We start from the raw sequence: 27981 nt of genomic DNA on the forward strand, positions 1-27981 counted from the left end.
TGCACAAAAAAAGTTAACTTTTTTTATTATTATTTTAAAAACGTTTTTCATTCTGTACAACAGAAACATCCAGTGATACCAGTATCACCAGTTTGCTTTTGAAAAAACTCAATAAATAAGAAATGCAAAAGTACTAGCAAGCCAGGTTTGGAATATTTTGGAGTGTGTTGTGTGGTCTGTTTATCCGATTTTTGTAGTTAGAATGCAATTAAAGCGTGATTGAGAGAACAGTTTGATGCATAGAAAAAGATAAGAGTGCAGGACATTGCTTTTAAAGTGGAAAGGTCTCTTTTTTTTTTTTGCCTGCCTGCACTTGGCTGCTTCATGACCTCAGTTAAAAACGTGGAAAAACCATCATGAATGTGGGTGCAAGTACAAGATGGCACCTGAGTCCTCCAGTCTTTTTAAGGCTTCCGCTTCACGATTGAGGTCATGATTAGAGCCCTGCAAATCAAAACAGGTTCAACAACAATTAAAAGCTGGCTTGTGTGTGTGTCGCTTTAAGAGCTGCCTTGACTTACCTTCATGGATTTCATGGTGTCATAGCCATAGTAATGGATGGGGTGCTTGATGTTCTTGGAGTTTGGGTAGCCAAAGCCTGCTATGTGGACCACGTCGCAGTAGTTGAGGGCAACGAAGATGGCGAGGATGCCTGTGGTGGGATGCACCGGGTTCTGGAAAAAAAAATGGCATCTGTAAAGCTGAAGTTTAGGGTAAAGTTTAAAGAGAAAAGTTAACAGCAGCTACAGTATGTTGGAAGAGTATCATTTTCACATGATGTTCCATGGCATCTGTCATTGGCTTTAGCCTCTATATGCCAGGGGCACACAACACCACTCACGTCAACACTAATAAAAATAAAGAGTGATGGGTCGTCACCATTAAGCGCACAATGCCCAACAAATCAAAGTGGTGGGGAAAACGTCTTTGCCCCTTTCCTGAGTTTTTTTTTTGTTTCAGATCAAACAAATTTAAATATTAGTCAGTGACAACACAAGTGAACACAATATGCAATTTTTAAATGAAACCTTTTATTATTCAAGGAGAAAAAAAAATCTAACCTACATGGCCCTGTGTGAAAAAGTGATGTTAAAACATAACTCATCACACTTGAGTTCAAGTGGAAAAGGTTACAAAGCCATTTCTAAAGCTTTGGGAGTCCAGCCAACCACAGTGAGAGCCATTAGCCACAAATGGCCAAAACATGGAACAGTGGTGAACCTTCCCAGGAGTGGCTGGCCAACCAAAATGACCCCAAGAGTGCAGCGGCGGCTCATCCAAGAGGTCACAAAAGACCCCACAACAACATCCAAAAAACTGCAGGCCTCACTTGCCTCAGTTAAGGTCAGTGTTCATGACTCCACCCTAAGAAAGACACGGCCTGCATGGCAGAGTTACAAAACCAAAACCACTGCTTAACAAAAAGAACATGAAGGCTTGTTTAAATTTTGGCAGAAAACGTCTTGATGATCCCCAAGACCTTTGGGAAAATACTCTGTGGTCTGACGAGATAAAAGTTGAACTTTTAGGAAAGTGTGTGTCCCATTACATCTGGTGTAAAAGTAACACCGCATTTCAGAAAAAGAACATCATGCCAACAGTAAAATATGGTGGTGGTAGTGTGATGGTCTGGGGCTGTTTTTCTGCATCAGGTCCTTAAAGACTTGCTGTGATAAATGGAAGCATAAATTCTGCTGAAGCAGAATGTCTGGCCGTCTGTTGGTGTCCTCAAGCTGAAACCAACTTGGGTTCAGCTGAGTGGGCCAAAATTCCTCCACTGCGTTGTAAGAGACTCATTGCAAGTGATGGCAAGCTCTTGATTGCAGTTGTTGCTGCTAAGGGTGGGCCAACTAGTTATTAGGTTTAGGGGGCAATCACTTTTTCACACAGGGCCATGTAGCTTTGGAATTTTTTTCTCCCTTTACAATAAAAAGTTTCATTTAAAAACTGCATTTTGTGTTCAGTTGTGTTGTCATTGACTAATATTAAAATTTCTTTGATGATCTGAAGTGACAAACATGCAAAAAATAAGAAATCAGGAAGGGAGCAAATACTTTTTCACACCACTGTATATACAGTAATTCCTGTTTTAGCACGGTTAGCCACTGCACTGTTAGCCTAGTGACCGGTGTAGAATACCACATAACATCACAACGTCTTTGAATGTATATTTTTGAACAAATAATAAACTGTATTCAACCAGGAAACAGCATGATCTATTAATATATTTTTGAAAATTTTTGTGATAGAGTGAAGCTCCGAAATTCAAAGCACAAAGTGGCGAGGGATTACCCTATACGTATTTCAACATCTTATCAACTATAACTTGCATTACAGCATCAGCCTCTGAGGGACGGGCATACTATGAAGAGATAATATCCAATGGCGTCCACATTGTGTGGAGCTGAACACTTCATTTAGGTCGTATGGTGCAGTACGGCACTACGCCACTAGATGGCAACGAAGGCCAGCAAACATTGTAAGGTCCTCTTGGTACTTCCCTCACTTGCACACTTGAGATTATGACTACTGGATGTATTTAAATGAGACAAATAAACTTTTTTTTAAATTTTAAGTGATTTTATATTGTTTAAAAACAACTGACTACTAAATAATAATGCCTAGACGCAAGATAAACATATTGCTGTTTTTCCTCACGCAAACTATAAAACGTTGTCAATTAAGATAAAGGTCATCATGGGCACATCCCCTTAGATGTGCTTGTCATTGTGATCATTGGGTGTGTGTGAACTTGGCTTATAAAAAGTGGTATGAAAAAGTGTTTGCACACTTCCTGATTTCTTTTTTTTTTTTTTTGCATGTTTGTCACACTTAAATGTTTCAGATCATCAAACAAAATTAGATATTAGTTATTGACAACACAACCGAACACAAAATGCAGTTTTTAAATGACACTTTTTATTATTAAGGGAGAAAAAAAATCCAAAGCTACATGGCCCTGTGTGAAAAAGTGATTGCCCCCTAAACCTAATAACTGGTTGGGCCACCCTTAGCAGCAACAACTGCAATCAAGCATTTGAGATAATTTGCAATGAGTCTCTTAGAGCGCTGTGGAGGAATTTTGCAGAATTGTTGTCATTCAGCCACAATGGAAGGTTTTCCAGCATGAAGCGCCTTTTTAAGGTCATGCCACAGCATCTCAATAGGATTGACGTCAGGACTTTGACTAGGCCACTCCAAAGTCTTCATTTGGTTTATCTTCAGCCATTCAGAGGTGGACTTGCTGGTGTGTTTTGGATCATATTCCTGCTGCAGAACCCAAGTTGGTTTCAGCTTGAGGCCAGACAGATGGGCGGACATTCTCCTTCAGCAGAATTCATGGTTCAATTTATCACAGCAAGTCTTCCAGGTCCTGAAGCAGCAAGACAGCCTCAGACCATCACACTACTACCACCATATTTTACAGTTGGTATGATGTTCACACACCTTTTGAAAAAGTTCAACTTTTGTCTCGTCAGACCAGAGTATTTTCATCAAGATGTTTTCTGTCAAAACTAAGACGAGCCTTAATGTTCTTATTGTTCAGCAGTGCTTTTGGTCTTGGAACTCTGCCATGCTGACCGTTTTGCCCAGTGTCTTTCTTATGGTGGAGTCATGAACACTTACCTTGTTCTTTGTTGTTGAACATGTTGTGTGGGGTCTTTTGTGACTTCTTGGATGAGTTGTCGCTGCACTCTCCGGGTCATTTTGGTTGGCTGGCCACCTTTTCCACAGTGATCGATCTCAATTAATCACAGTTATGTTTTAACAAAGGGAGGGCAATCACTTTTTTCACACAGGCCCATGTAGGTTTGGATTTTTTTTCTCCCTTAATAATAAAAGGTTTAATTTAAAAACTGCATTTTGTGTTCAGTTGTGTTGTCATTGACTAATATTTCAATTTGTTTAGTGATCTGAAACATTCAAGTGTGACAAACATGCTAAAAAAACAAGAAATCAGGAAGGAAGGAAACACTTTTTCACACCACTGTATGTTTTGGTATAGAAAGTATTGCTCGGGCATTGTCAGAAGACAGAGATTATTGTGTTAAAGTGACTAATACTAGTGTCTAACACCTGTCCGAGCTCATGAATCCATCGTGACACGAGGCAAAATGACAAACGTGCGAGCTGATCTCAATTCCCGATGCGGAAACTTCCCCACAGGACCTGGTGAAAGCGTGATGTAAAACTACAAGCTTGTTTGAAAAAAAAAAAAAAAAGTGTGTTTAGCACCACTTTTATCATAACTAGATCATTTTAAAAGAAGAAGAAAAGTAAAGAAGCTGGAACATTTGGAAACCGACCAAAAAACTATGAAACTATGTTGCCATAGATGGCCATAGAACCTGAAATGGAGCGACACAGCTTTAGCGTAGTGACCAAAGTGGTCCATGCCATGTCCTGGCTGCTCAGTACAATATGACCAAGTCAACAAAAAGTCTTTCTTTAACACTTCTTTGACAGTTAAAATGTTGCTTAAAAAATGCCCTGCACAGTTAAATGATTAAATTAAATGATGGCAACATTTTGACCCTGACATTAGCGTTGTATCATGCTCTATTAGTACTATTTTTTTCAACAAAAGCCTTGAAAATGGCTGCTTCTTTGTATTCTCCTCAGTGGGTCTTGTTTTGATGTTGTCAAAATCTTTATCAAGTGACTGTGGTTTGAGATATAACTCATAAAATCATATGTGACGCCCATAATGAGAGGCCTTTATTGTACACTTTATTGTGTACAATCCTGATTGTTGATGTTTGCCTTTTGAACTTATGGATATACTGTATGTCTAATTCATACTATTTAATAAGAGTATTGTATCAGTCCAATACAGTGACTGTGCATTACTTTACATTATGTTACCTTAACACTGCATGAAGTCATGAAGTCAGCAGCATGACCGACATGATAGAGTGAAAAAAAGTTCTCCTCCCATTCTGTGTAGAAGTGATAGGTTTTTGGATTCTTAAGTTTAGAAGAAATATAGTCAAGGCTAACTGGTCAGCTTGCTAGCTCACTAGCTTGCTCGCTTGTATGCTCACTAGTTGGCGGTCAATGAACAACAGGAGTGTAAAGGTGACTATAGGGGTCTTATGTCATGTCTACAGGGCTCTATTAATGTTAAAAACTTTACTTAGAAAGTCAGAAACAGGTTTTCAATGCTGTAACTACAAAAATATTCCATTTATTAACATTGAATCCTATATTGCGGAAATTCATTTAACGTGGCCAGGTCTGAAACCAATTAACCGCTATAAACGAAGGACGACTGTAGTGTGGATTTCATGCGTGAATGCTGCTCAGCATTCATGCTAAGATTCATGGAATTGGATTGGAATTTGGGAGATATTCTCAATTCAGCTCAGAATTTTGCACAAGCGTTCTTTAGACAGCAAATGAGCAAAAGCAAGGGAAAATTGTTGGGTTTTTTTACATGACATTTCTGTTCCAGTTTCAGTTTCGTTTGGACACAGTTTTTTCATGCTAGTGGATGACAAGGTGTCTCCAAACTTTTGACGGGCCATCTGCTGCATATACAATTGTGATTCATGCATTATTTACTGAGAAATTAAGGAAGGAGCTGTGGTTAAAAAAAACAACAAAAAACCCCCCAAATGTGCTGGATTCTCCATTAGCTCACGCCCCCCAGAAGTAGTTTGTGTGTAACCTGGCCATGGTTGGGGTGATTAAACTTTATGAAGCTTAAAACTAGTCAACACCTCAACGTTAACTGCCTGCAGCCAAGGGTTGTGTCTCCATTAGCAGCTCTCCATCTTGGTCGTGCTTCCTGTTCTCCATAAAGTCTGTGCTGCGCTCCTCTCTTGCACCGTCCACTTGTTCGGGCTAACCGCCTCCCATTCTTTGACAAAAAGGGGCTTTGGCAAGCCTAACCAGGCAGAACCAAAACAAATCTCGGCTCCACCAAGCACACAAGCACCCATGAGATAGAAGAGGTTATTGATGTGGAGAAAAAAAAAGTGTTTCAAAGTCCAGGCTTGTAAGCCAAAGAGAGCGAGAGAAGTGGTCCAAGTTTTCAAGTGAAAACAGATCAATGACTCGCTGCAAAAATGTCCTACGTCATGTTTCCTCCTTGTCACAATCGAGAGCGCTTCAGAGTTTCCGAAGTGATTTCTTTGTTTCCTGAACAGAACAACCAGCCTTTCGCAATACTAGTAAGCCGGCCCTTCGTTCAAAACAAAAAAGCTTATGGTTGAAATGGAAACAGTGCTAGCAATTATTTCCCAAGAGATTCACTGCTGTGGCCTTGAAGACATGAGGGGCTTTATCTTGTAATGAGATGACAAGCAGAACAGCATCTTCCTCATAATCTGCAGTAATTGCCTCCTCCCCACAAAAGACTATTAACCGAGTGGAGTGTTTATCAGTCAAGGAGTCATGGCTGCTCGGCGGATGCTCCAGCCAGCCTCATTAGCATGTGAGTGGGAGGCGGTGAAGGGGGCAAAAGGGGAGAAAATGGGAACAAACAACACAAATGATTCCCAGCAGGAGAAACAGTGCTTACGAATTCCAGACGGCCACAGTTAATTGGAGCCATGATTTCACTCCCCCCGCCTGCAGCCCTGTTGGTTGTCCACGTAAAAGAAGCGGAGGTGCTTGCTCACCTGTTTGCTCTTGGGGTTCAGGGGGATCCGGAGCAGCTTCTCCGCTGTCTGGTGCAAAAAGTGCGGGTCCAGCACCCGGATTTGACCGACGTCACCCAGCCAGATTTGGGGAGGGGGCTTCCAGAAGCCTTTCCTGATCTAGGGGTGCATAACGTAAACAGATGGAAAGATACTGTTAGTCAACCAGGAAGGAGCACAGAAGAAAGCAATTTGCAGGACAAGCCAGTACAGTAACTCCCTCATGGCTAACGGCGTCTCCGTGTCCATACAGTAATTAGCAGTTAATGACCCTGCAACTGTTAGAGCAGGCCAGAGTTCTACATGGCTCCATGATGGGAAAATGCATGTACACATTTGCATTATTCCTGTACCCTCTTCTCATTGTAGAGGATCTCCTTCAGCCACCGCAAATCTTGTTGCTTAAAAGGCACGAAGACCATCAGGGTGCCGGGCTCGTTGTTCAAGCCTGGATTGAAGGAGGCCGACTCAGGGTAGAAGAACCTCATGGTGGTCTTGTTGCCGACGTCTTCCTCGTACCCCCTCACGGGAGAGTCGTTCAACCTGGGGAAGGGATTTGGAGGTATAATCACATGGTCACATTCACACTGACGGACCTTTCCTCCCATATCTTCCTTCATTTGGACCATACTAAGTTTCTGGATAAATGATTGGATTTTTCTGCAAGATCTCTTGGAGTAATACAAATACTGCAACATGCAAAGTATTTCAGTTAAGATACAACCATAAACAGTATTGTGTACCGCCCTACTTGTATACGTACATCCTTCAAACCAGAGGTGTGGACTTGGATCAGTCACAATTTTAATGACTTTCAACTCGACTTGACAATATCGTCAAACTCGACTTGGACTCGGGACTTTACCTGGACTTTAGTCTGATGACTTGAAAATGCTTGAGATTCTCAGGGAATGTGTCAAGTAAAAAAGTGTCCCCATTCAAAGTATTCAACCAACGTGATCATTATTACGACAGTTCCAGTCATTGAATGGCTCAATCAACATCCAATCAGGTTTAAGAACAAACGTTGAATGTGTGGATGACATTTCTGTGTACTGGCTAAATCCCGAATGCTATGTCAGCACTCTTTTCTGAGACACACTGGTCTTATTTCATTCAAAAAATAAAAATTCAATATGTATTCATTGTATTTGTCAAATGCAATAGACTGTCACATTGTTATAATGGCTGGTTATTTGGGAGACACTAAACAGTGCTAATGACTTGTACGGACACAAAAATTTAAATCCTATGACTTCGGACGTGACTTGACCAGACTTGACTTGGACTATGACGTCTTTACTCGAGGCTTGACTCAAGGCAAGGGATGTCTTCAGGATCCCGATCTTCAGGATTGGGATCGGCTGCCGATACGCTGTATTTTGAAGATCGGATAATATCGGCTTCCGCCAGAAGATCAGGCCGATCCGGTTGCCGTATACAAGTAACGTCCATAACTCTGGGCCACACTCCAACACGGTAGGTGCGGTAATGCACCTCAAGGCTGGTTGCCACTCGACTCCCGCAAGAAGAAGAAAACGCAACACCATCATGCAGACATGTGCGCGGTCTACTGTGGTGAAGTTAGTTTCACGTTGGAGGTCGGATATTCGGCTCCGTAGCTACAGCACTAGTTTCCCCTCACTGTGCTCGGACTGCTCTGTCATGGTGCGGGGAGCTCGCACAAAAGCAGTGGCGGAGCTACATGGTGGCCGTGACCACCCCTGGTCACTCTCCGGCCACCCCACTGGCCATCGAGAAGTCTACTATTTATCACATAATTACATTATCTTATCAATTTTGCTCTCTCCCTCTCGTATGCCGGCTTTTTCTGTTCAAGTTAGTGTGTTTTCTTTTTTTCTTTGAAAAACGCCATGCACTGGTAACATACAACTGGCAGGCACTTATGTACATACACTTTAATACCAACCTGAATACTCATTTGACATGTTTCTATATTTCTGAGGTAAAACGCTTGAGTGTTAAGTTGCGTGAGTCAGACTGTTACATTGAGTAATGACCTCCTGCAATTTCCAATGGGTTGACAGTGTAATGATTGGCTCCTGTCAAATAAAGCGCTGACTGGTCCTCACGGACTTGTGCACGGACTCTGCCACAATACGCCACTTTATGACGTGTTATGCGCGGCTTATACAACGGTGTGACTTATATAAGAACAAATCTGTTTTTTCCTCAAAATTTAATGGGTGCGGCTTATACACCAGAATTTTTTTTTCATTATTGACCCAAAATCCGAATGCTAAATTGCAAATGTTCAGGGATCCACTGAATTTTGTATTTATTTTATTATCTGCGCGCTTGGGGGGATCCGGTAGTCTCCAGGGGGTGGTGCCCGTGGTACTGGTGACTTGCATGTTGCCGTGGGGGCTTGGAGTGGCTGAGCCGCGGTGGCTGCTAGGGGGCCGGGCTGTGTGATGGGGTGAGGCTTGGTCTTGCTCGTGGGATGCATCCTTCATCCCTGGCCGGGGTGGTCGGGGGTCGGGCATGAGGTGGCCCGGGGCGGGCCAGGCTGGCTCTTGGGGGCTGGTCTTGGTTCTGCCCGCCCCTGTGGGCCCAGCGGCTGTTTGGTGGTGGGGGCTCAGCCTGGCTGTGTGGGGCGGAGCTTGCTGGGTGGTGGGAGGCAGTCCCTCTCATTTCATGCATTCTCAGTGACAATTACACGTTCACACATTTGCGCACATTTATAAACATGAAGACATGCACACATACAGAGATACCTGTACACACGTACATATGCACACCCACAGTACCTACGTACTCCCCCATAACTCTAGTTAACCAGGGTGTTGTTATGTTGTTGGTTTTATTACAGCGACGGTGATGTCGGCAATCTGATTATAGTTATTAAAATTGCGTGCAATTGCTGTAGTCCTTGTCTCTCTCTTTATTGCCCCCCTCTTGTCACTGCACCCCCCCCGTTTTCTTTTATCTTCTTCTCTATCCCGGCTGCTCCAAATTTGCATTAACAACAAAACATCAAAGTCAAATAAATTCTGTATAACAGGGGAAGTGTATCTCACACTTTTCCCTGGCAGAGCAAATCTGTTGAGCACGTAAGGGCATTTAGATCAACAATATCTGCCTTAATGGCTGGACAGGACAAAAAGTATATATATATATATATATATATATATATATATATAATTAGCATTTTATTTTGCTGTAATAATTATAATTTGTTGTGATTTTTTTCCATTTTCGTCATTGTATTACTTATTCATTATATATTTATTTATCGTTATTAATTGTAATTATATTTATATTATTTAAGTATTTAAATTACTATTCTGTTTAACTTGCACGTCACAAAATTCCAGAAAAATGTGTATGTTGTCCTTTTTTTAAGCACCAGTTTGGGCCCTGTATCAGATCAGACAAGGTAGTCTTACCCAACCTTACCTAAAAGTATCAAGGTGTGTTTTGATGACACAAGTCAGATGTTGCTCAACTCGATGGCTTGCAATGAATCCTGACCATCAATAGAACCATTCCCTTCACAGAGGAGAAGAGTAGAAGAGAGGGGAGGGACAGGGCCGCGTTGACAGGGTTGGGGGGATGCATTGTCGCCACGCCAACAAGCTGTCTGTTTGAAAGAGGCTTAGAACAACTCAGTGTGTCCATTCCAAAGGCCATAAAGTCAGATTTGAACTTGCACTTTCACGCCTGACGACACTAAATGTTTTCTCTGACTTTTTCCTTTGGGGAAAACTCACTTTCCTTTTAGCCAAACATTGCTAACTGCAGAGGCCAGACGAGATTTTAAGTCTCAACTGTGATGAGATTACTGAGGGATTACTTTTTTCTGCATTATTTAATATGGAAGAGATCATTGTTTGGCATTATAGAGTGGATTAGAGGAATTATCAGGAGAAAGGCTGCTTACCGAATGACCACATCGTATTTGTTAATGATGCCTCCTAAGGAAGTGTTTTTAATGGCGAAGCCGTTGCCTATGACGACACAGGTTCTGCATTCCAGGCTGAAAAAAAAGAGGGGACACCGCACAGTCATCCGTTGTTATGAAACCTAAGACAAAAAAAAAAAAAAAGAAAACAAAGTTTTGACATAAAATGAGGACACCCCATCGGGCAGGGGTGTCCAAACTTTTTCCAGCGAGGGCCACATTATGAAAAGTGAAAGGCTGCAACTTATACTTAACTTATACATATTTCAAGAAAAAAAACTATCTCAGCTTTGTAATGTAGGTGAAAAAGTCTATCGATACCAACTTCACTCTTTAACCTTTCCCCCTCCCATTTTTGCTGTTTTTTTTTTCATTTTCCAAACATTTCAACTTTCTTTTTAAATAATCTTAGTCAATTTTCGTTTTGTAATATGATGACTTCCTTCCCATATTTTGACTTTATTCCCATAATATTATAACTTTTTCCTCAACCTAATTTTCCAAAAATTACAACTTTGTTTCATTTCTTTCCTGTGATTATACAACTTCTAAAAATAATTATGACCTTTTTCTTTTAACTCATTCAATACCAAAGGCATATTTATACTTTTTTTATCAACCCGAACGCCCAATCCCAATTTAAGTTTTTTTGCGCAAGAGGCAAAAAGAGGTGATGACGCAACTGCACACTAATAGATGTCACTTTTAGAGGCGTTTTAAGCCATACAAACGGCCACAAAGTGGCAGAAGTGCATCTGTTAAGAGCTTGTCATGGATCTTTTGCATGTAAAAACACACTTGACGGAAGGAGGAAGTGGAAGACCATGGAGATGTGGATTGTGCAGAAGGTTATGCATTGTTGGGACATTTTAAGGCATGCACACACACGCACACATGCGCATACAGTACGTGTGCACATGCATGCACACATGGAGTTCAAAGTGTGAAAATTGTAACTAGTTCATGTTGTTACATTTGTAAATAAATTATTTTGATGTAAACAACCCTTTTTTGTGTTGTTTATGTTTTGGTATAGTTGTTTAGATATTTGAGCCGTCACAAAAGCAAAAAAATATTTGTGTCAAAGGGAAAGTTATGCTTGAAATGTAACTTGCTTTTGTTCTACTGCTGATTACTAAAGACCAGAAAAAGGTAGAAACAAACATGTTTATATAGCCATAGAACACAATATTCTGTGTGCCTTGAAAAAACGGTCTAAAATGGCCGGTGCTGAAAAATGGATGGGATTGGATTTTGTTTCCATTTCTGCTTTTTTTTCTTAATTTTCCAACTATTTCAGCTTTCTCCTTGTAAATCTTCTCGCCATGATAACTTATATTATGACTCATTATATTTTGACTTTATTCTTGTAACATTATAACTTTTTCAGCAACCTAATTTTCCAAAAATTACAGCTTTATTTGTTGTTTTTTTTTGTTATTCACAATATTCTGACTTGTAAAAAATAAAGTATTTTTTCTTTAATATTTCAACTATAATGGGATTTTTGATAGTTATTCTTGTAAAATTGTAACTTTTTCTTGTTAGATTACAATGTTTTATTCTAAATATTTTGACCTTTTTCATGTCAAATTACTGCAGATTTTTCCATTTTTGCCGTCGTTTTTTTTTTGTGTGTGTTCTTGTGAAACTATATTTTCAGAACGTGCCACAGGCCAATAAAAAAATATGTTTTGCTTGACTTTTTTTAACCGACCAAACTTTGGGGTATATTACCAGCACCAACAAGTGGTGTCAGAATCAAAACAGAGCAGGCAACACAGTCAAGTTGCATGTTTTACCCAATTTTCCCCCTCTTATGTGTAGCGGTTCTGGAACAGAAGGGTAACACCATGGGTTTTCACTTTCACTTACGTGTCTATGCTGGCCAGCACCTGATAATTTGTTTTTGCAAGAACTTTCAGTAGCTGCGGCTCTGTGAGGGAAGAGGAGAGTTTAAAATGCAAGGTGCTTTGAAAAGCTGATCTGTCTTGATTACAGCACAGAAATAAACAATACTAGCGATGAGGGAATATAAACGTACCACTGCCCTTTATGCCATAAGGTAGCGCCAGGTTTGACATATGTTTCCGCCAGAAGAAATCATCCAGTTTTAGAAAGAGCTGCGTCTGTCTGCTAATCCTGCATGAGAAATAACAGAACAGATATTACACCACTGCTCATTACTTGGGTTCTCCCTGAGTGAAGTTGGCCCCCCAACCCACTCAAAACTCTGGTCAAATAGTCTCATTTGTTAGTGCTACGTTTGTGCTGTTTTGTGCAATCAAAATGAAAGTTTGTGATGCTTTCGTTTTTTAGTACACCTGAAAAACAAGAGGTGAATAAATGTATTGCAACTGATGTGAAACTGATGAGGGGTAGGATTAAATAAGCCTTGCTCCTTTTTGGACATGCAAAATTGTGAATTGTACTTTGTGATGTGCTCCAGTTTGACTCATATGCATGTTCAGGATTAATTAAACCATTAAGAGATATTATCATTTATTTTATAGGTCAATAATTAATTAATATTTGAGGTAAACGGTGGTCACAGAAGATCCTGACAGCCTTTTGGACTCCCCCGAGATCCTCCAATACAGCTCAACTGCATATTTCGGAGTTTAGACAGATTTGTGAACAATATTTGAGAGAGATACGTTTTAGATCTTTGAATTTAGCTTGTGAAAAATGGTAGTATTTATATTTTTGTTGAGTGTATTTTACAAATCAACAAGAATGAGGAACGAAAGCACAACAGACAATAAAAACGGCACTCTGGCAATGTGGAAAACATCCCAATGTGGTCGGGTGACGCTTTTAACCCAGCACGATGTTTCTGGTATCTATTAGGCAGGTAAAACAAGACAAGTACAACCACCCGTTCCCATTTACAGTATGTCATTCAAGTGCATTGCAATCCTCTCGTTGGCATGAGTAGAGGGAAAATGAAAGGCTAACATTCACAGAGGCCCCCAGGTACAAGACACAGGTGGCAGGTCGTATTTTGGTGTGAAACTGTTGTTGTCTGCCCGTGTGGACTGACGGTGGACTCCAGCTGTTTATGACCTTACTGTCTTTCAACAAGAGACGCTAGCAGACATTTACTAGCCTCATGTGCTGGCCAGCACTCCATCGTAGGTGGAGACAGGTCTCTGGGGAGGGGTTTAATTAGGCAAAATGTCACTGTTGACTGCCTGGAGGGCCACCCTGTGACTGTAAAGGCACTTCACAACTAACAGTGCACTTCGTGCATGTAAGACGACTAGGAATCTGGGAGTTTTAAATGGTGAAAAGGCAGATGTGCAGAATAAAAAAAAAACAGACAATGGCCTTGAAACATTCTGTGATAGACCACAGATGGAAAATAAAGCATGTAAAGCATACGAAAAACTTAATTTGCTTCATTTTTTTTTTTTATCTAGAATGGTGAGTGACTCTAGTCCGGACCAAAAAATAGTGGTTTGCTTAACATCCACGCAGGTATTTTTGTCACGGTACCAAAGGTTGTGCAGTAAAGAACATATTCATAAAGTATGGACTCGATTGGGAAGCTTTTGTGACATATTACATTTCAAATATTCCAAACCAAAATATCGGCTGCTGTAGGGATATCTTAGAATAGTAGACTATTTGACGATTCGAATCGGAAGTGTCTGAAAATGTGGTCAAGACTATACCATTTTGGCTACACGGAGGGGGGTGTCGACCGCTGCTGCTGAGCATACATTTTTTACATAGAATGTATTTGTTTTCGTTATAAACAGCCTATTTTGATACAAATCCAGCCTCTTTGGTGTGTTATAAAGAATTGAAAATGAGGTGTGTGTTTAACAGTAGACCTATACAAGATGGCGCAGTGCACACACACAGTGAAGCCCAGCGTCTCGTCCAGATTTGCCGTTTTGTAGTTATTATTTTTCTCCTATCGGGTCTGGTTTAACATCTTCTATTGTGGCCAACCTACGGCACACCTGTGCAATAATCACGCTGTCTTATCAGCATCTTGATATGCCACCATTGCGAGGTGGATAGATTAGGAATGATGAATACTCACACGGATTTAGACAGATTTGTGAACAATATTTGAGAGAGATTGACATTTTTGTTAGAAAAAGTTTTAGATCTTTCCGTTCAGCTCATGAAAAATGGGAGCATAAACAAAAGCATTTTTGCTGAGAGTAGAAACGGTGTTTATGTGTGAAATGCATACAGTGGCATCAGAGTACAAGTACATGGTAGTTGTTTTTTTTTTAACAACGTGGCATACAGCTCTAGTTATTGGATAGCCCCCAGACCAGGGGTTTCCAAAACTTTTTCCACCAAGCAAATAGTTATTAGCATTCCTGTGATATCTTGTGACTTGCAGTGTTTCAATTTGTTCTTGCCGTGGGCCACAAAAAAAAAAAAAAAAAAAGAAAAGCTGCGGGCAAGTGGCCCTTTTCAGCTCCACTTTGGACATCCTTGGCATGTGCGGGTGTACCTAATTCAGCGGCTTGTGAGTGTTCAGCTGAGCAAACTGAGAAATAAATGGCACACAGGCACATAACTGAGCAGTGATAACATAATAATGCAATTTTATCATGCACAAAAGCAAGCCAATCTAAATAAAATGAGATTTCGGATCGTATTGGTATCGGTTTTCTGCCGCAACAAGCTCAGTATGTCCGCAACCTGAAAATATTTCCAATTTTCGCCTTTGAATTGTAAATATGCAATTTGCAATGACTATAAAGCACTGGTTATGCCATGGGGGTGGGGGTTGGAAAGGGGGGGTGTTGTGCAGCAAACCAGCAAATACCAAAAATCCACGAGGAATTGAGACGGCAATAAAAATGTCTTTTGACACATGGCTCATCTTTTTTTGTGACTATTTTTCGGATGTTTGAAGCAGATAATTGGATTTACATTATTTCCTAGGGAAACCATTTTCTAGGTTTACGTATGTTTCAGTTTTCGGACCTTCTGAAACGGATTCGTGACAAAAACGAAGCTAATACTTGAATTTTCATATATTTAGATATGATTACCAACCATTGCGCTCTACACAAGGGAGGCGACATTGCTTCTACCCTATTCATTTTAAGTGGAACCTGTGTGGGTGATTATCGGGAGTCTCAATCGACACGCAAAATTTGTGCATGTTAAACGCCCAGACGAGGACCAATCAGCAGAAGTTTCATTGACCGACCAATGAGCACACAGGATGCTATTCAATGCTCACTCGCAGGTACTGTAAACAAGGAGGAAAAAATAATGTATATTAATATTTGACATATGAACAAAAAAGCAGCGGCATGGGAAGTTGTTGGCACCAGAGTAAACATATCGGGAAAGTTTACACGGACATTTACGTAGGTTTATCTCCAATACTAGCAAGAGTACTCGATGAACACTTGGTGTAGCAGATATCAAAATCTCATGATAGTGCATACCGTCCGCTTTTTCTCCTCTGAACTACTTTGATACCCCAAAATTCCCTCCAAATCTGACAGCCATCCAGGAGACTCGTGTTCCATGCGAGCGTGTTGCTCTATAGTGTCGCAGGCCACAGCTGCTCGTCGCATCGTCGCAGGGTTTTCTATACATTGGCAATTAGTTTCGGCAGTCGTGGTTGTTTGTTACCAAAAATTTGCAAATTTGTGGGGTCACAAGCGACAAATTGCGAATGTGCAGGGATCCACTGTATATTATTTTGTACAAACAGTGTTCATTTATAGCATTGTTTATTTATAGTATAGTATAAAGCTATAGCTTTAAGCATAATATGTTCATTACACAACATTAGTTTGAGAGAAGTGCTGTTGCCTGTATCGGTATCGGTAATGATCGGTAAGAACGCAAATATCTCTACAATAAACCTAATTTGAAAGAACCAAACACCTTTACGTTCTTGTGTCCCACTCTCCCTAATAACTTATACACACTTGCTTCCCCAGTTAAAAACAAAGCAGTGACGCACTTGAAGTCTAGGCTCTCCCACTTCTTCTGCGTCAGCCAGCCGCCGCACAGAGACTTGCTGCTGTTGACAGACTTGCTGGTGCCTGCGTAGCTGAAAGAGACAGAAACACGGACAATTGCCGCCACGGGTGTGAAAGTGAGAACACACACACACAACTGGCTCCAGAAGTCTGAAAAAGTGCAAAAAATGTAGGTCTGGGTCTAATTGACCAGCAGTTTGAATTTGATGGACTCCTTCACCTTTAGGGATTCATCAGCACTTTATAGACAAAGAACTAATGAGTGGGCATGTTTTTGGGGTGAACTCAATAGGAGTATGTGTGTGTGTGTGTGTGTGTGTGTGTGTGCATGCGCATGCGTGTGTGTGTGTTTACCTCTGAATGATGGCATAGGAACAATAGTAGGTGACAAAGGAGATGAAGAAGAAGATAACTGGTAGAAGCCTAAGGCACCATGCTGTAGTCAAGAAAGAAAAAAAGGGTGTTTATAACTTTTGATGCTGTAAAAAAAATAAATAAAAAAAAAACAGAATTGTTGACAATAGTACCCAGACGGGTAGGAGTATGAAGTCGCAACATTATCTCAAGACATCAGTATGGTCACAGCCCTTTCCGGTCCCTGCTGATAAGCAAGCAGGGCGGATAACAAAAAATAATAATAATGAAAAAGAGCTACTAAGGTGACAAAAATCCTTCCAAAAATATATATGCCACATTTTATTCTCCAGCCACAAGCAGTACAAAACATTCAATTCAATTCAATAGTGTTTTTCACCTTCTTTATCAAATGGCTGGCACTTGAAACTTTCTTTGCATCCATTTTGGGTTACTGAGGTGAGAAACACCTAGAATCTTGAATTCAAGAAATACAGTGGTATGAAAGTGAAAGTGTTTGCCCCACTTCTTTTTTTTTTTTTTTTTTGCATGTTCATCACACTTGAATGTTTCAGATCACCAAACAAGTTTAAATATTAGTCAATGACAGCACAACTGAACACAAAATGAAGTTTAAATGAAAGTTTTTATTATTAAGGGAGAAACAAAAATCCAAACTACATGGCCCTGTGTTAAAAAGTGATTTGCCCCCGACGCCCTCCCGTTAAACCATAACGTAACTGAGATTAATTGAGATCTGTCAATGTGGAAAAGGTTATAAAGCTATTTCAAAAGATTTGGGACTGCAGCAAACCACAGTGAGAGCTATTATCCACAAATGGCCAAAACATAGAACAGTGATGAACCTTCCCCGGAGGGGCTGGTCAACCAAAATGACCCCAAGAGTGCAGCGTCGACTCATCTGAGAGTCGACCCCACAACAACATTCAAAGAACTGCAGGCCTCACTTGCCTCAGTTAAGGTCAGTGTTCATGACTCCACCATAAGAAAGACACTGGGCAAAAACGGCCTGCATGGCAGAGTTCCAAGACCAAAAACACTGCTGAATATTAAGGTTCGCCAAGACTTTTGGGAAAATATTCTGTGGTCTGATATAAAAGTTGAACTCTTTGGAAGATGCTTGTCCCTATACATTTGGTGTAAAAGTAACATCGCATTTCAGAAAAAAAGAACATCATACCAACAGTAAAATATGGTGGTGGTAGTGTGGTGGTCTGGGGCTGTTTTGCTGCTTCAGGACCTGGAAGACTTGCTGTGATAAGTGGAAGCATGAATTCTGCTGAAGTGAATGTCCGGCCATCTGTTGGTGACCTCAAGCTGAAACCAACTTGGGTTCTGCAGCAGGACAATGATCCAAAACACACCAGCAAGTCCACCTCTGAATGGCTGAAGAAAACTAAAATGAAGACTTTGGAGTGGCCTAGTCCAAGTCCTGACCTGAATCCTATTGAGATGCTGTGGCATGACCTTAAAAAGGCGCTTCATGCTGGAAAACCCTCCATTGTGGCTGAATGACAACAATTCTGCAAAGATGAGTTGGTCAAAATAGCAAGTTATCGCAAACGCTTGACTGCAGTTGTTGCTTCTAAGGGTGGCCCAACCAGTCGTTAGGTTTAGGGGGCAATCACTTTTTCACACAGGGCCATGTAGCTTTTTTTTCCCCAAAATAATAAAAAGTTTCATTTAAAAACTGCATTTTGTGTTCAGTTGTGTTGTCATTGACTAATATTTAAATTTGATTGATGATCTGGAACATTTAAGTGTGACAAACATGCAAATAAAAAAAAAATCAAGAAGCGGGAACACTTTTTCACACCACTGTAACTCTTGGAAAAACGGGGGACACGCACGTCAAGAATCTAAAAGGTAACCTTGTTCATATATCTTTTTTATTCATTATTCATTTGTATTTATATGCATTTGGAATTTACTGTATTTAAAACTATGATTGTTAAACTATAAAAACGTGTTTTGTGCTAACATGTTTGGCTTTCCGGAACTGATTGGATTGACGTTATTTATTTGACTGAGTTAGCGTCCGTTTCGGTTGGACCTTGTGGCACGAATTAATGACGCTAACCAAGATTCTGCTGTATATAAAGTGTATATTATTTTTAGAATTAATTTATATGTATATTTTTTTTTATATTTTTAATTTCTATATCATTTTAAAGCAAACCAACACCCAACTAAACAAAGCGCTTGAATGCACATTGCTTTGCGTAGAAATTGTTGAACTTTTTATGTGCTGGCCTCAGATGTTTCCGGGCCAAGCAGCCGACTATTACCAACAGACAAAATAAAAGAGGACAGCCATTCAGCCATCAGCCGCCATCAGCTCATGATGTTAGCTTTCGCCTTCACCCTCTTGGCTCTGTACCCGACAAAAAATATCAAATACAATAAAACTACCGCGGCGTGAACATGCCAATGTTGCAGAGTTTCAGGAAGTGTCACTCTTCTTTCAGGCGTCCTGCCTCGCACGCACATGGTGATGAGCGAACAGAGGTGACAAGTAAGAAAGCTCAGTAAGGGAAAAAATGAGCTCAGTAGCATTATTCTTTAGACGATCATTTATGAGGTCAGAGGTCAGTGAGATGTAGGTGTTTTAATGCATCCCAAAGGTGTTTTGACAAGGATCTTGCATAGAATTGTCCAAAAAGTCTTGGTAATATGAGCAATTGAGTAATAGCTCTGACGCATGCACACTATTCGTAGTGATGGGGAAATAAATGCTGCTGTTTTCTGCAGACCAACACTAAATAATAATTTATCAAGATGGTGTACACAAAAAATGCTGCGAGGATCTTACATTTATTTCCCGTCCTGGACATCTTCACGTAATCCTTTATCCCACTGTCATGTCTGAGGATCTCATGTCAGAGAGTGCCAAAGAAAAAGAAGAAACCAAAGGAAAGAAGATCCCTGGCAATTAACTGAATCACATGGCACTGCAGTGTGTCGACTTTTGTCTCGGATGAAGATAGCGGAGGAAATGGGTGTGACCTTATGCAAAGAAGCCAAGTCCAACAGAAGGTCCAACAGAGGATGCAGAGAAACAGAAATAGAGAAGGGATGTGCTGCTTCTCTAACAAGCAACAAAGAAAACCAACTCTGATTGCTTCATTTGTGGCTCATATCAGTGAGTCGCGACCCAAAATTGGGCCATGGGCCCGTTTTCAGAGGATCACGGGTCTTGTGCTTTTATTGTGAAGAGATTTTTTTCATACAGCAGAGTGTCACCTATTAATACTCCTATAAGTGGAGACAACGCTCTGTAGTGCTGTCTGACACCTGCTGTAACAGAAGAAGACCAGTAACGTAAGATTGTAAGATGCTGAATGTGCCAGACCTATCTCTTGTTGAGCCATAGAAAGTGTTGACTGCTTGCTAACCGCCAATAAACTATAGAAGAAGAAGCTCACCGGCTAAATGAATCTTCAAGGAGTAGGAATCTTCAAGGTTCAAGGAGTAGGATGACGATGAGGATGACGGCAGGAGCAATATGTTTTAACAAGAATACAAAAACACTACAGCCGCACAGTCAGAGGAGTGAAGTACGCGTGAGTCACTTAATAATTTCTTGTGTCCAACCTAGTTGGTTGATCATTGAAATTCAAACTAAATTTGAACTTTGAGAGTGTATGGTGAGGGGTTTTACAGCCTCAAAACATATATAATCATTGCAAACAAACAAAGTAGGCTACCTCGCGGATTTCACTTATTGCAAGCTATTTTGGGAACCTATGCCCCGGGATAGTTGTCAGGTTTTGGACAGGTGTCTGACGGCGCTCACAGAGGTCCAAGGAATGCTCAGGCCGTTTGTGTGTTTGCTCAGACACTAGAAAAATTAGGGGGAACATTGATCCAAAGTCTCTGTAAGTTTCACGAGTCATGTATGTTCTCTTGATATGTTCTCCGGAAAAAGAAGTACGTTTTTCCTAAATTAAGGTGATTTTATGGTTCCTTTTCAGATCAAATAGCTGGGGTGCAACCAGGAATTCTTGGCCCCATGAAAAAAATGTATTACGTTGGGCCGCCGTTTTTATTTTTTAATAATTACCTATTTTGGAATTGTCTTAACTTTTCTCCCCTACACGGCACCACTGGCCAATAGCACTCATCATACTGTAAATACATTTAAAAATGTACAGTAATCAATGTGATCGGCAGCATAAAGCCCCGATCGGAGCATCTCTAGTTTTATCCGATTACTCGATTAATCTAATTATATCTAATTAATCTAATTAGTAGAATACTCAATTACTAAAATATTCGATAGCTGCAACAGCTATAGCAGCTAAAATAAATTCAAGGGGTTGATGGTTTGTCACAGAAAAACAAGCTAGATGAAAATAAATCAAGATCAGAGACACGCCTGATTGGTTTCTGCAACTGCATACTTCCACAAGGCCCAGCATGATTCTGCCCGAGTGAGTAAAGCAAGACCCATGCAGGAATGCCGGGCCAGAGTTTGAACTTGAACTTGCTCCTATGGGATGAACCTCTTTCAGATCCAACATCAGTGACATCTCACCTCAGAAATATTTGGAAAGACACGCTCCGAAAATCTTACACAAAGTCCTCCCATGGGATATTTGTTCAGGTTTCTATTTCCTGTAGGCCAGGTGTGCCAATACTTTGGTCAATAAAGTGTATTTCTAATGTAAATACCGCAAACACGCATGAAGAAGATGCTTTAAGACAGCGGTTTTCAAAGCAGGAGACCCCAGAAGATTTTGGGGGCCACACATTAAAAAGCCCCTGTTTTAAAATGTTAACAAGCAGGAAAGCATCCGATCGGCCAATAAGAGGTAAGTATTTTTACCTTTTCTCTCGGTCATTTCCAGTGTCTCTGTCTCTCTTGGGGAGCGGACAATTGATCCGGGCTTCTCTAGCTCTCTAGTTAAAAAGTCAGAGCAGGAAAGAAGGCAAGAAAAGAGTCAGACAGATGCAAATGGAATTGGATTAAGATTCAAGATTCAAGATTCAAGAGAGTTTTATTGTCATGTGCATGGTAAAACAGCAGTTATACCATGCAATGAAAATCTTATTCTGTTCATTCTCCCAAGAAAAGAAAGAAAACACAAGAAAGAATAAGAATAAGAAACATAAACATATATACCAATAAATTAAGCAACAACAAAAAGAGACATTAACACAAATAAATAAGTAAATAAATAAGTAAATAAATAAATAAAGTGCTATGAGTGTGTGTTGCGTGCGGCGTGTGTGAGTGCTTCGTTGAGAAGCCTGATGGCCTGTGGGTAAAAGCTGTTTGCCAGCCTTGTGGTCCTGGACTTCAAACTCCTGTAGCGTCTGCCTGACGGTAGGAGTGTGAATAATGAGTGTTGTGGATGTGTGCTGTCCTTGATGAGGTTGTGTGTTCTGCGTAGGACTCTAGATTTATAAATGTCTTGCAGTGAGGGGAGGGCTGCCCCAACAATGTTCTGTGAGGTCTTGATCACCCGCTGGAGTGCCTTCCTATCACGTGTTGTACAGTTACCGTACCAAACAGTGATGGAGGCGGTAAGGACACTTTCGATAGTGCATCTGTAGAAGCAACTCAGGATTGTGGTGGACATGCCAAATTTCCTCAGTCTTCTCAGGAAGTACAGTCTCCTTTGGGACTTCTTCAGAATTTGTTGGGTGTTGTGAGACCAGGTGAGGTCCTCGCTGATGTGTGTGCCAAGGAACTTGAAGGTTTTCACCCACTCCACCTCAGTCTCATCAATAAACAGGGGCCTATGCGGCTCCTTTTCCCTTGTTCTTGGGTCGATGATCATCTCTTTAGTCTTATCTGTATTGAGAAGGATATTGTCATCACGACACTAAGCTATGAGGTCCGCCACCTCTCTTCTGTATGATGTTTCAACACCACCAGTGATCAGTCCGATGACTGTAGTGTCATCCGCAAATTTAATGATGCTGGTGTTGTTCTGGGAGGCCACGCAATCGTAGGTGAAGAGCGTGTAGAGGAGCGGACTCAGCACACACCCCTGTGGGGTCCCAGTGCTCACAATTCTAGAGCTGGATGTGCGATTGTGGACTCTGACTGACTGGGGCCTGCCTGTGAGAAAGTTAAACACCCAGTTACAGAGGGAGGGAGACAGGCCAAGTATGAGGAGCTTATCTGTGAGTTTGTGGGGGCTGACTGTATTAAAAGCAGAGCTATAGTCTATAAATAGCATTCTGACATATGTGTCCTGGCCCTGTAGGTGAGAAAGGGCTGTGTGGATGGCAGTGTTGACTGCATCATCCGTGGACCGGTTCTGGCAAAATGCAAACTGTAGAGGGTCCACAGTTGCCGCCGAGATGCTCTTTTTGATGTGGGTCATGACTATCCTTTCAAAGCACTTCATAACAATAGGAGTGAGTGCTATAGGGCGATAGTCATTCAAGCAGTTCACGTTGCTCTTCTTGGGTACGGGCACTATGGTGGTGGACTTAAAGCAGGTCGGTACAGATGCTTGTGCAAGCGACAGGTTAAATATGTCAGCAAGCACATCAGCTAGCTCTGATGAGCAAACCCGAAGTGCACGGCCTGAGATGTTGTCTGGGCCTGCTGCTTTTCGTGGGTTTGTTTTGTTCAGAACCCTGCGCACATCAGCTGATGTCACCATGAGAGGTGAGTCCTGTGTGCTCCCCAAGTTCAGCCACCCTCTCTGCTCATCAGGAGTTTGGGTGTCAAAGCGGGCATAGAACTCATTCAGCTCATCTGGAAGTGTGGTTTGGCTGGACGTGGCTATGCTACTCCGCTGTCGATAGTCTGTGATGTGCTGGAGCCCCGGCCACATGCGCCGAGGGTCTGAGGTGGAATAGTAGCCCTCCAGCTTCTGTCTGTACTGTTTTTTGGCCTCTCGTATGGACCTCCTCAGGTCATATCTGGCCTTTTTGTAGTCCTCAGTGGGGCCCATGACAAATGCAGTCGAACGAGCACGTAGCTTAGCCTTTACATCACAGTTCATCCACTGTTTTTGGTTAGGGTATTTTCTGTAATACTTGGTGGTGGTAACAGTCTCTATACATGTGCTAATGTAGCCAGTAACAGCAGAAGCATATTCATTCAAATCAACAGTACAATCTTCCCTCCCCGCTGCAGTTTTAAACACATCCCAGTTTGTGCAGCCAAAGCAGTCCTGAAGTACTTGATCAGTTTCTTAATTCCACACTTTAACTGCTATACTTACAGGGGGAGCTTTTTTAAGAAGTTGTCTGTATGTTGGATAAAGGAATATAGAGATGTGGTCGGCCTTCAAGTGCACCTTTCATGTTGCTGTAGACTTGGTCCAGGATGTTATTTTCCCTTGTGGGAAAGCTCACATGCTGGTAATATTTGGGGAGGACAGTCCTGAGGTTACAGTGGTTGAAATCGCCAGATATAATGAATACAGCGTCTGGGTGTTTGGTCTCGTGTTTATCAATGCCATGCAGGAGGCCTAGTGCGTTAGCAGTGTTAGCTCGTGGTGGGACGTAAACAGCAGTTAAATACACAGCGCTAAACTCACGAGGTAAATAAAAAGGTCTGCATTTCACCATAGGACACCATAGAACACCATAGGACACCATTTCATTCATAGGACACAGCATTCCCTGATCTCACGATGAGCTGTAATCCTTGCTCTTAGTTCGTCCATCTTGTTTTCGAGGGAGTGGAAGTTGGCTAGCAGCAGGCTTGGTAGCGGTGGCCTAGTCGCTCTAGCTTTTAGCCTAGCATGCAGGCCGGCCCGCTTGCCTCGTTTACGCCTCGGATGCTTTGCTCGCCAGGGATTCAGCTCACCAGGCCCGCAGGCTGCTGCGTTCTCCCGGCGCAGAAGAAAGGCAAAGTCTGAGAGGCTAAATGAAAGTCCATGGTGAACCCTGCCGATGTTCAAAAGTGTCTCTCTGTTGTAATGTACTGCGCGAGTGTGTTGAATGTCCCAAATGAACAATAAAATAGCAAAAAATAGAAAAACACGGGAGAGTGTCACAGAGACGTCTGCCACGGAGGGCGCCATCTTTGTTAAAGCACTAAAATGGCAGCGCTGAAAAGAAAGCAAGCCCTTAAACGTGACACATAGCTGTGATTAGACAAAAGAGTGAATTAGTATTTGGGAAGTGGCATCAGATCTGCGCTTCCCACCAGATTGTAGTCACACACTGTAGTCATTACGGATGATTCAGGAAGCTACGCAGGAAGTGACTCTGGTAAAAGGATTCCATGGGAATTTACTCATTTTGCTTGAGAGTTTCAACTTTCTCCCCGCGTGGCTGAGATGGTGGTCTAAGAAAGCTCACTGTTGAAGACCTTCACCTGTCGTTAAAGTCTCCCGTTTGGCAACACATGCCTTCACTGTGAAATTCCATTGGGGAGCAGGGCTACAACTGGAACTATACATGCTGCCTGTCAGGCAATAAGGAACTTTACTTAACCAAAAATAAAATAATAACAGAGGTCTGTGGCCCTGTTTGGTCTGCAGGTCTGCCATCTTCCAAGTGTTTCACTAGGTTGAAGTCTAAAGTGTTGAAGTCTAAACATCAGCAGCGTACAAAGACGTGTCACGACATCTCGCGAGATTAAAGTGTAACGATATTTCTCGTTTAGAGGAAAGCTGACCAACGGGTCAGCCAGAAGTCAATCAGACTGAACTATGCCATCGCTACTGTGAATGATAACACACGTAATATGAAAGTGGCAGTGCGCGAGGCAGAATTGGAACTGCACATTAGGTGCTTTACACACACTATAAACCTTGCAATCCAACCTACCTTGGTGTTCCCTGCGCCACTCACTCGTGATGTGTTGCTGTTTTTTTCCCCATCTGAGTTCAACTGCTAATGTCCAAGCAGAAGCTGTAGTAATTCTACATTTGATCAAAGTTACTTAAGATTTGTCTGATCAATGCACAATCGCTGTGCATGACTTCCATCAGAACATGGGATAGTACCATCTATTTCACTACTTCCTGGTAGTGCCCTCTAAGCATGTGAGCTGGAGTTCTTTTATTGTAAACATAAAACTATCCATCCATTGTTTTAAGCTGGCTACATAACTGCTCATCAACATCCGCTGCGGCGTGCTGTAACTACTTTTCGAGCGACTAATGTTTCCGACCAAAAATTTGGTTTTCAATTAATTTATAGGAGCACGTTCATAACCACAAAACATCGTAATAGGTAACGCTGTAAAGCGAGAAACGAGGATGAAAAACTAAATATGTTACAATATGGATACATGTTAGCATGTTGGCCACATAGTCAGGAGATCAGGAAGACCTGGGTTTGAATCTCCGCTTGGGCATCTCTGTGTGGAGTTTGCATGTTCTCCCCCCGTGCGTGCATGGGTTTTCTCCGGGTAGTCCGTTTTAGTCCCACATTCGAAAAACATGCATGTTAGCTTAATTGGTGACTCTAAATTGTCCACAGGCGTGAATGGTTGTTTGTCTATACTGTATGTGCCCTGCCATTGGCTGGTGACCAGTCCAGGGTGTACCCCGCCTGTCGCCCGAAGTCAGCTGGGATAGGCTCCTGTATACCCCCGCGACCCTAGTGAGAATAAGCGGCATAGAAAATGAATGGATGGATACATGAGCTTTGCGTTTCTGGTGTCTTCCTTAAAAAATCCTTTTTTTCCCTTGCTCCGGACAAAAATATGAATGTGACATACATGGTCATCAAGGGGCCACGATAATATTATTTATTGGTATAAAGAAACTTAATGGTATAACGCAGTGGTCCCCAAACCCCGGGCCGCGGCCCGGTACCGGGCCGTGGGTCATTTGGTACCGGGCCGCACAGAAAGAAAAAATAATTTCCATTATTTCTTTTTTTTATGTTTTATTTTGAAAAGTGGACGGATTCTCTCTGTTACATCCGTCTCACTTGACGCATGTCCATTGTGTGTGTGTGTGTGCTAACTTTATCTCATGCCGCACAGATAGACTACTAGTGTATTTTTTCCATTTTTCTTTCACCTCATACTGTATTTGGTCTCAAATGCTGATACTATGTGAGGATGCACAAAGGTAAGTTTTGATGACTTATTGAGTGCTAATGTGCACATTTGTCTCAAGTTAATTCATGCTAGCGCACTGCCTTTTACTACACGCGTCAAACAGCGATGTAATAATCTCTCTGGCAAAACTTGGCTGGAACTTGAACTGGTGGATGGTGGGTCGGCATTCATTTGGTGCTTTTAATTTGATGTTTGTCATGTCTTAGTTTTACACAATACATCATAAATAAGACAGATTTGTGGGAACTCAAGCCGGTCCGTGGGTCAAAAAAGGTTGGGGACCACTGGTATAAAGAGTCAACTTTAGCAGATAAGATATGTAATCTTTCTTTGGTGGAAAGATCAAAGAACAGCACACACTTTGTATTGCTATACTATTGTATTGATGCCAGACCTTCCATCCTTGAAGACATTTTAGGAAGATATTTAATGAGTACAGAACCAATTTGTAGGAAAGCTTCAGTGCTTCATGAAGGTTCCCCAAGCCATCACTAGTTGCTATAGGTCACATCGAACACGTGATGCACAGGTAGCAATCAAAACAATGCACATGGAAGGCTCACCTTTGCTTTGTTTGCAGGCAGCGATGAAAACCGTCAGTAAATAAAATAAAATTAAAACACAGGCTGCATGTTTCTCACAGAATCAATGCTAGTCATCACATCTGTTTGTAATTAAGACACATCCAGGAAATATTAGGCTAACCCTGACAGATATCATCGTGTGTGTACAATATGTCTAAGCACATAAATGAGAGAAATGACTCTAATAGACGGAACATGAGACGACTAGCTAAATGAAACATTTAGCCTTTATACTCACCCGAGAGGACCGACAGAAAATAGTTAATCCTACAAGAGGGGCTCTTGTCCGGCTAGCGTTGCGGGGACTGAGTGGCTCAAGACATTCCCGAAACGAGGAGCCCCTACCGGCTGGCTAACCGCTGGCCCGACTGACAGCCGTGTAGTCCGCCGGCCGCAGCCACATAGCGGGGTAAGCTTGGCTCCACATCCACTCCTCCTCCTCCTCCTCCTCCTCCTCCTCCGCCCCCTGCTCGGCGCGGTC

At 41.7% G+C, this 27981-nt stretch overlaps 1 protein-coding gene across 1 annotated transcript; it reads right to left on the bottom strand.

Annotated features, from left to right (window-relative positions):
- Positions 1-27931, bottom strand: st3gal4 (ST3 beta-galactoside alpha-2,3-sialyltransferase 4). Its single transcript, XM_054795029.1, has 11 exons — positions 27739-27931; positions 21751-21824; positions 16902-16983; positions 16529-16618; positions 12614-12711; positions 12445-12505; positions 10549-10644; positions 6998-7187; positions 6627-6764; positions 522-674; positions 1-444 (listed from the first exon to the last, which is right to left on the bottom strand). Exons 2-11 carry the CDS (start codon positions 21764-21766, stop codon positions 355-357), a joined length of 1014 nt encoding a protein of 337 aa, XP_054651004.1. The 5' UTR covers positions 21767-21824; positions 27739-27931; the 3' UTR covers positions 1-354.
- Between the last annotated feature and the right edge of the window lie 50 nt (positions 27932-27981).

The sequence above is a fragment of the Dunckerocampus dactyliophorus genome, chromosome 12 (assembly GCF_027744805.1).
Source record: "Dunckerocampus dactyliophorus isolate RoL2022-P2 chromosome 12, RoL_Ddac_1.1, whole genome shotgun sequence".
In the NCBI taxonomy this organism is placed as follows: domain Eukaryota; kingdom Metazoa; phylum Chordata; class Actinopteri; order Syngnathiformes; family Syngnathidae; genus Dunckerocampus; species Dunckerocampus dactyliophorus.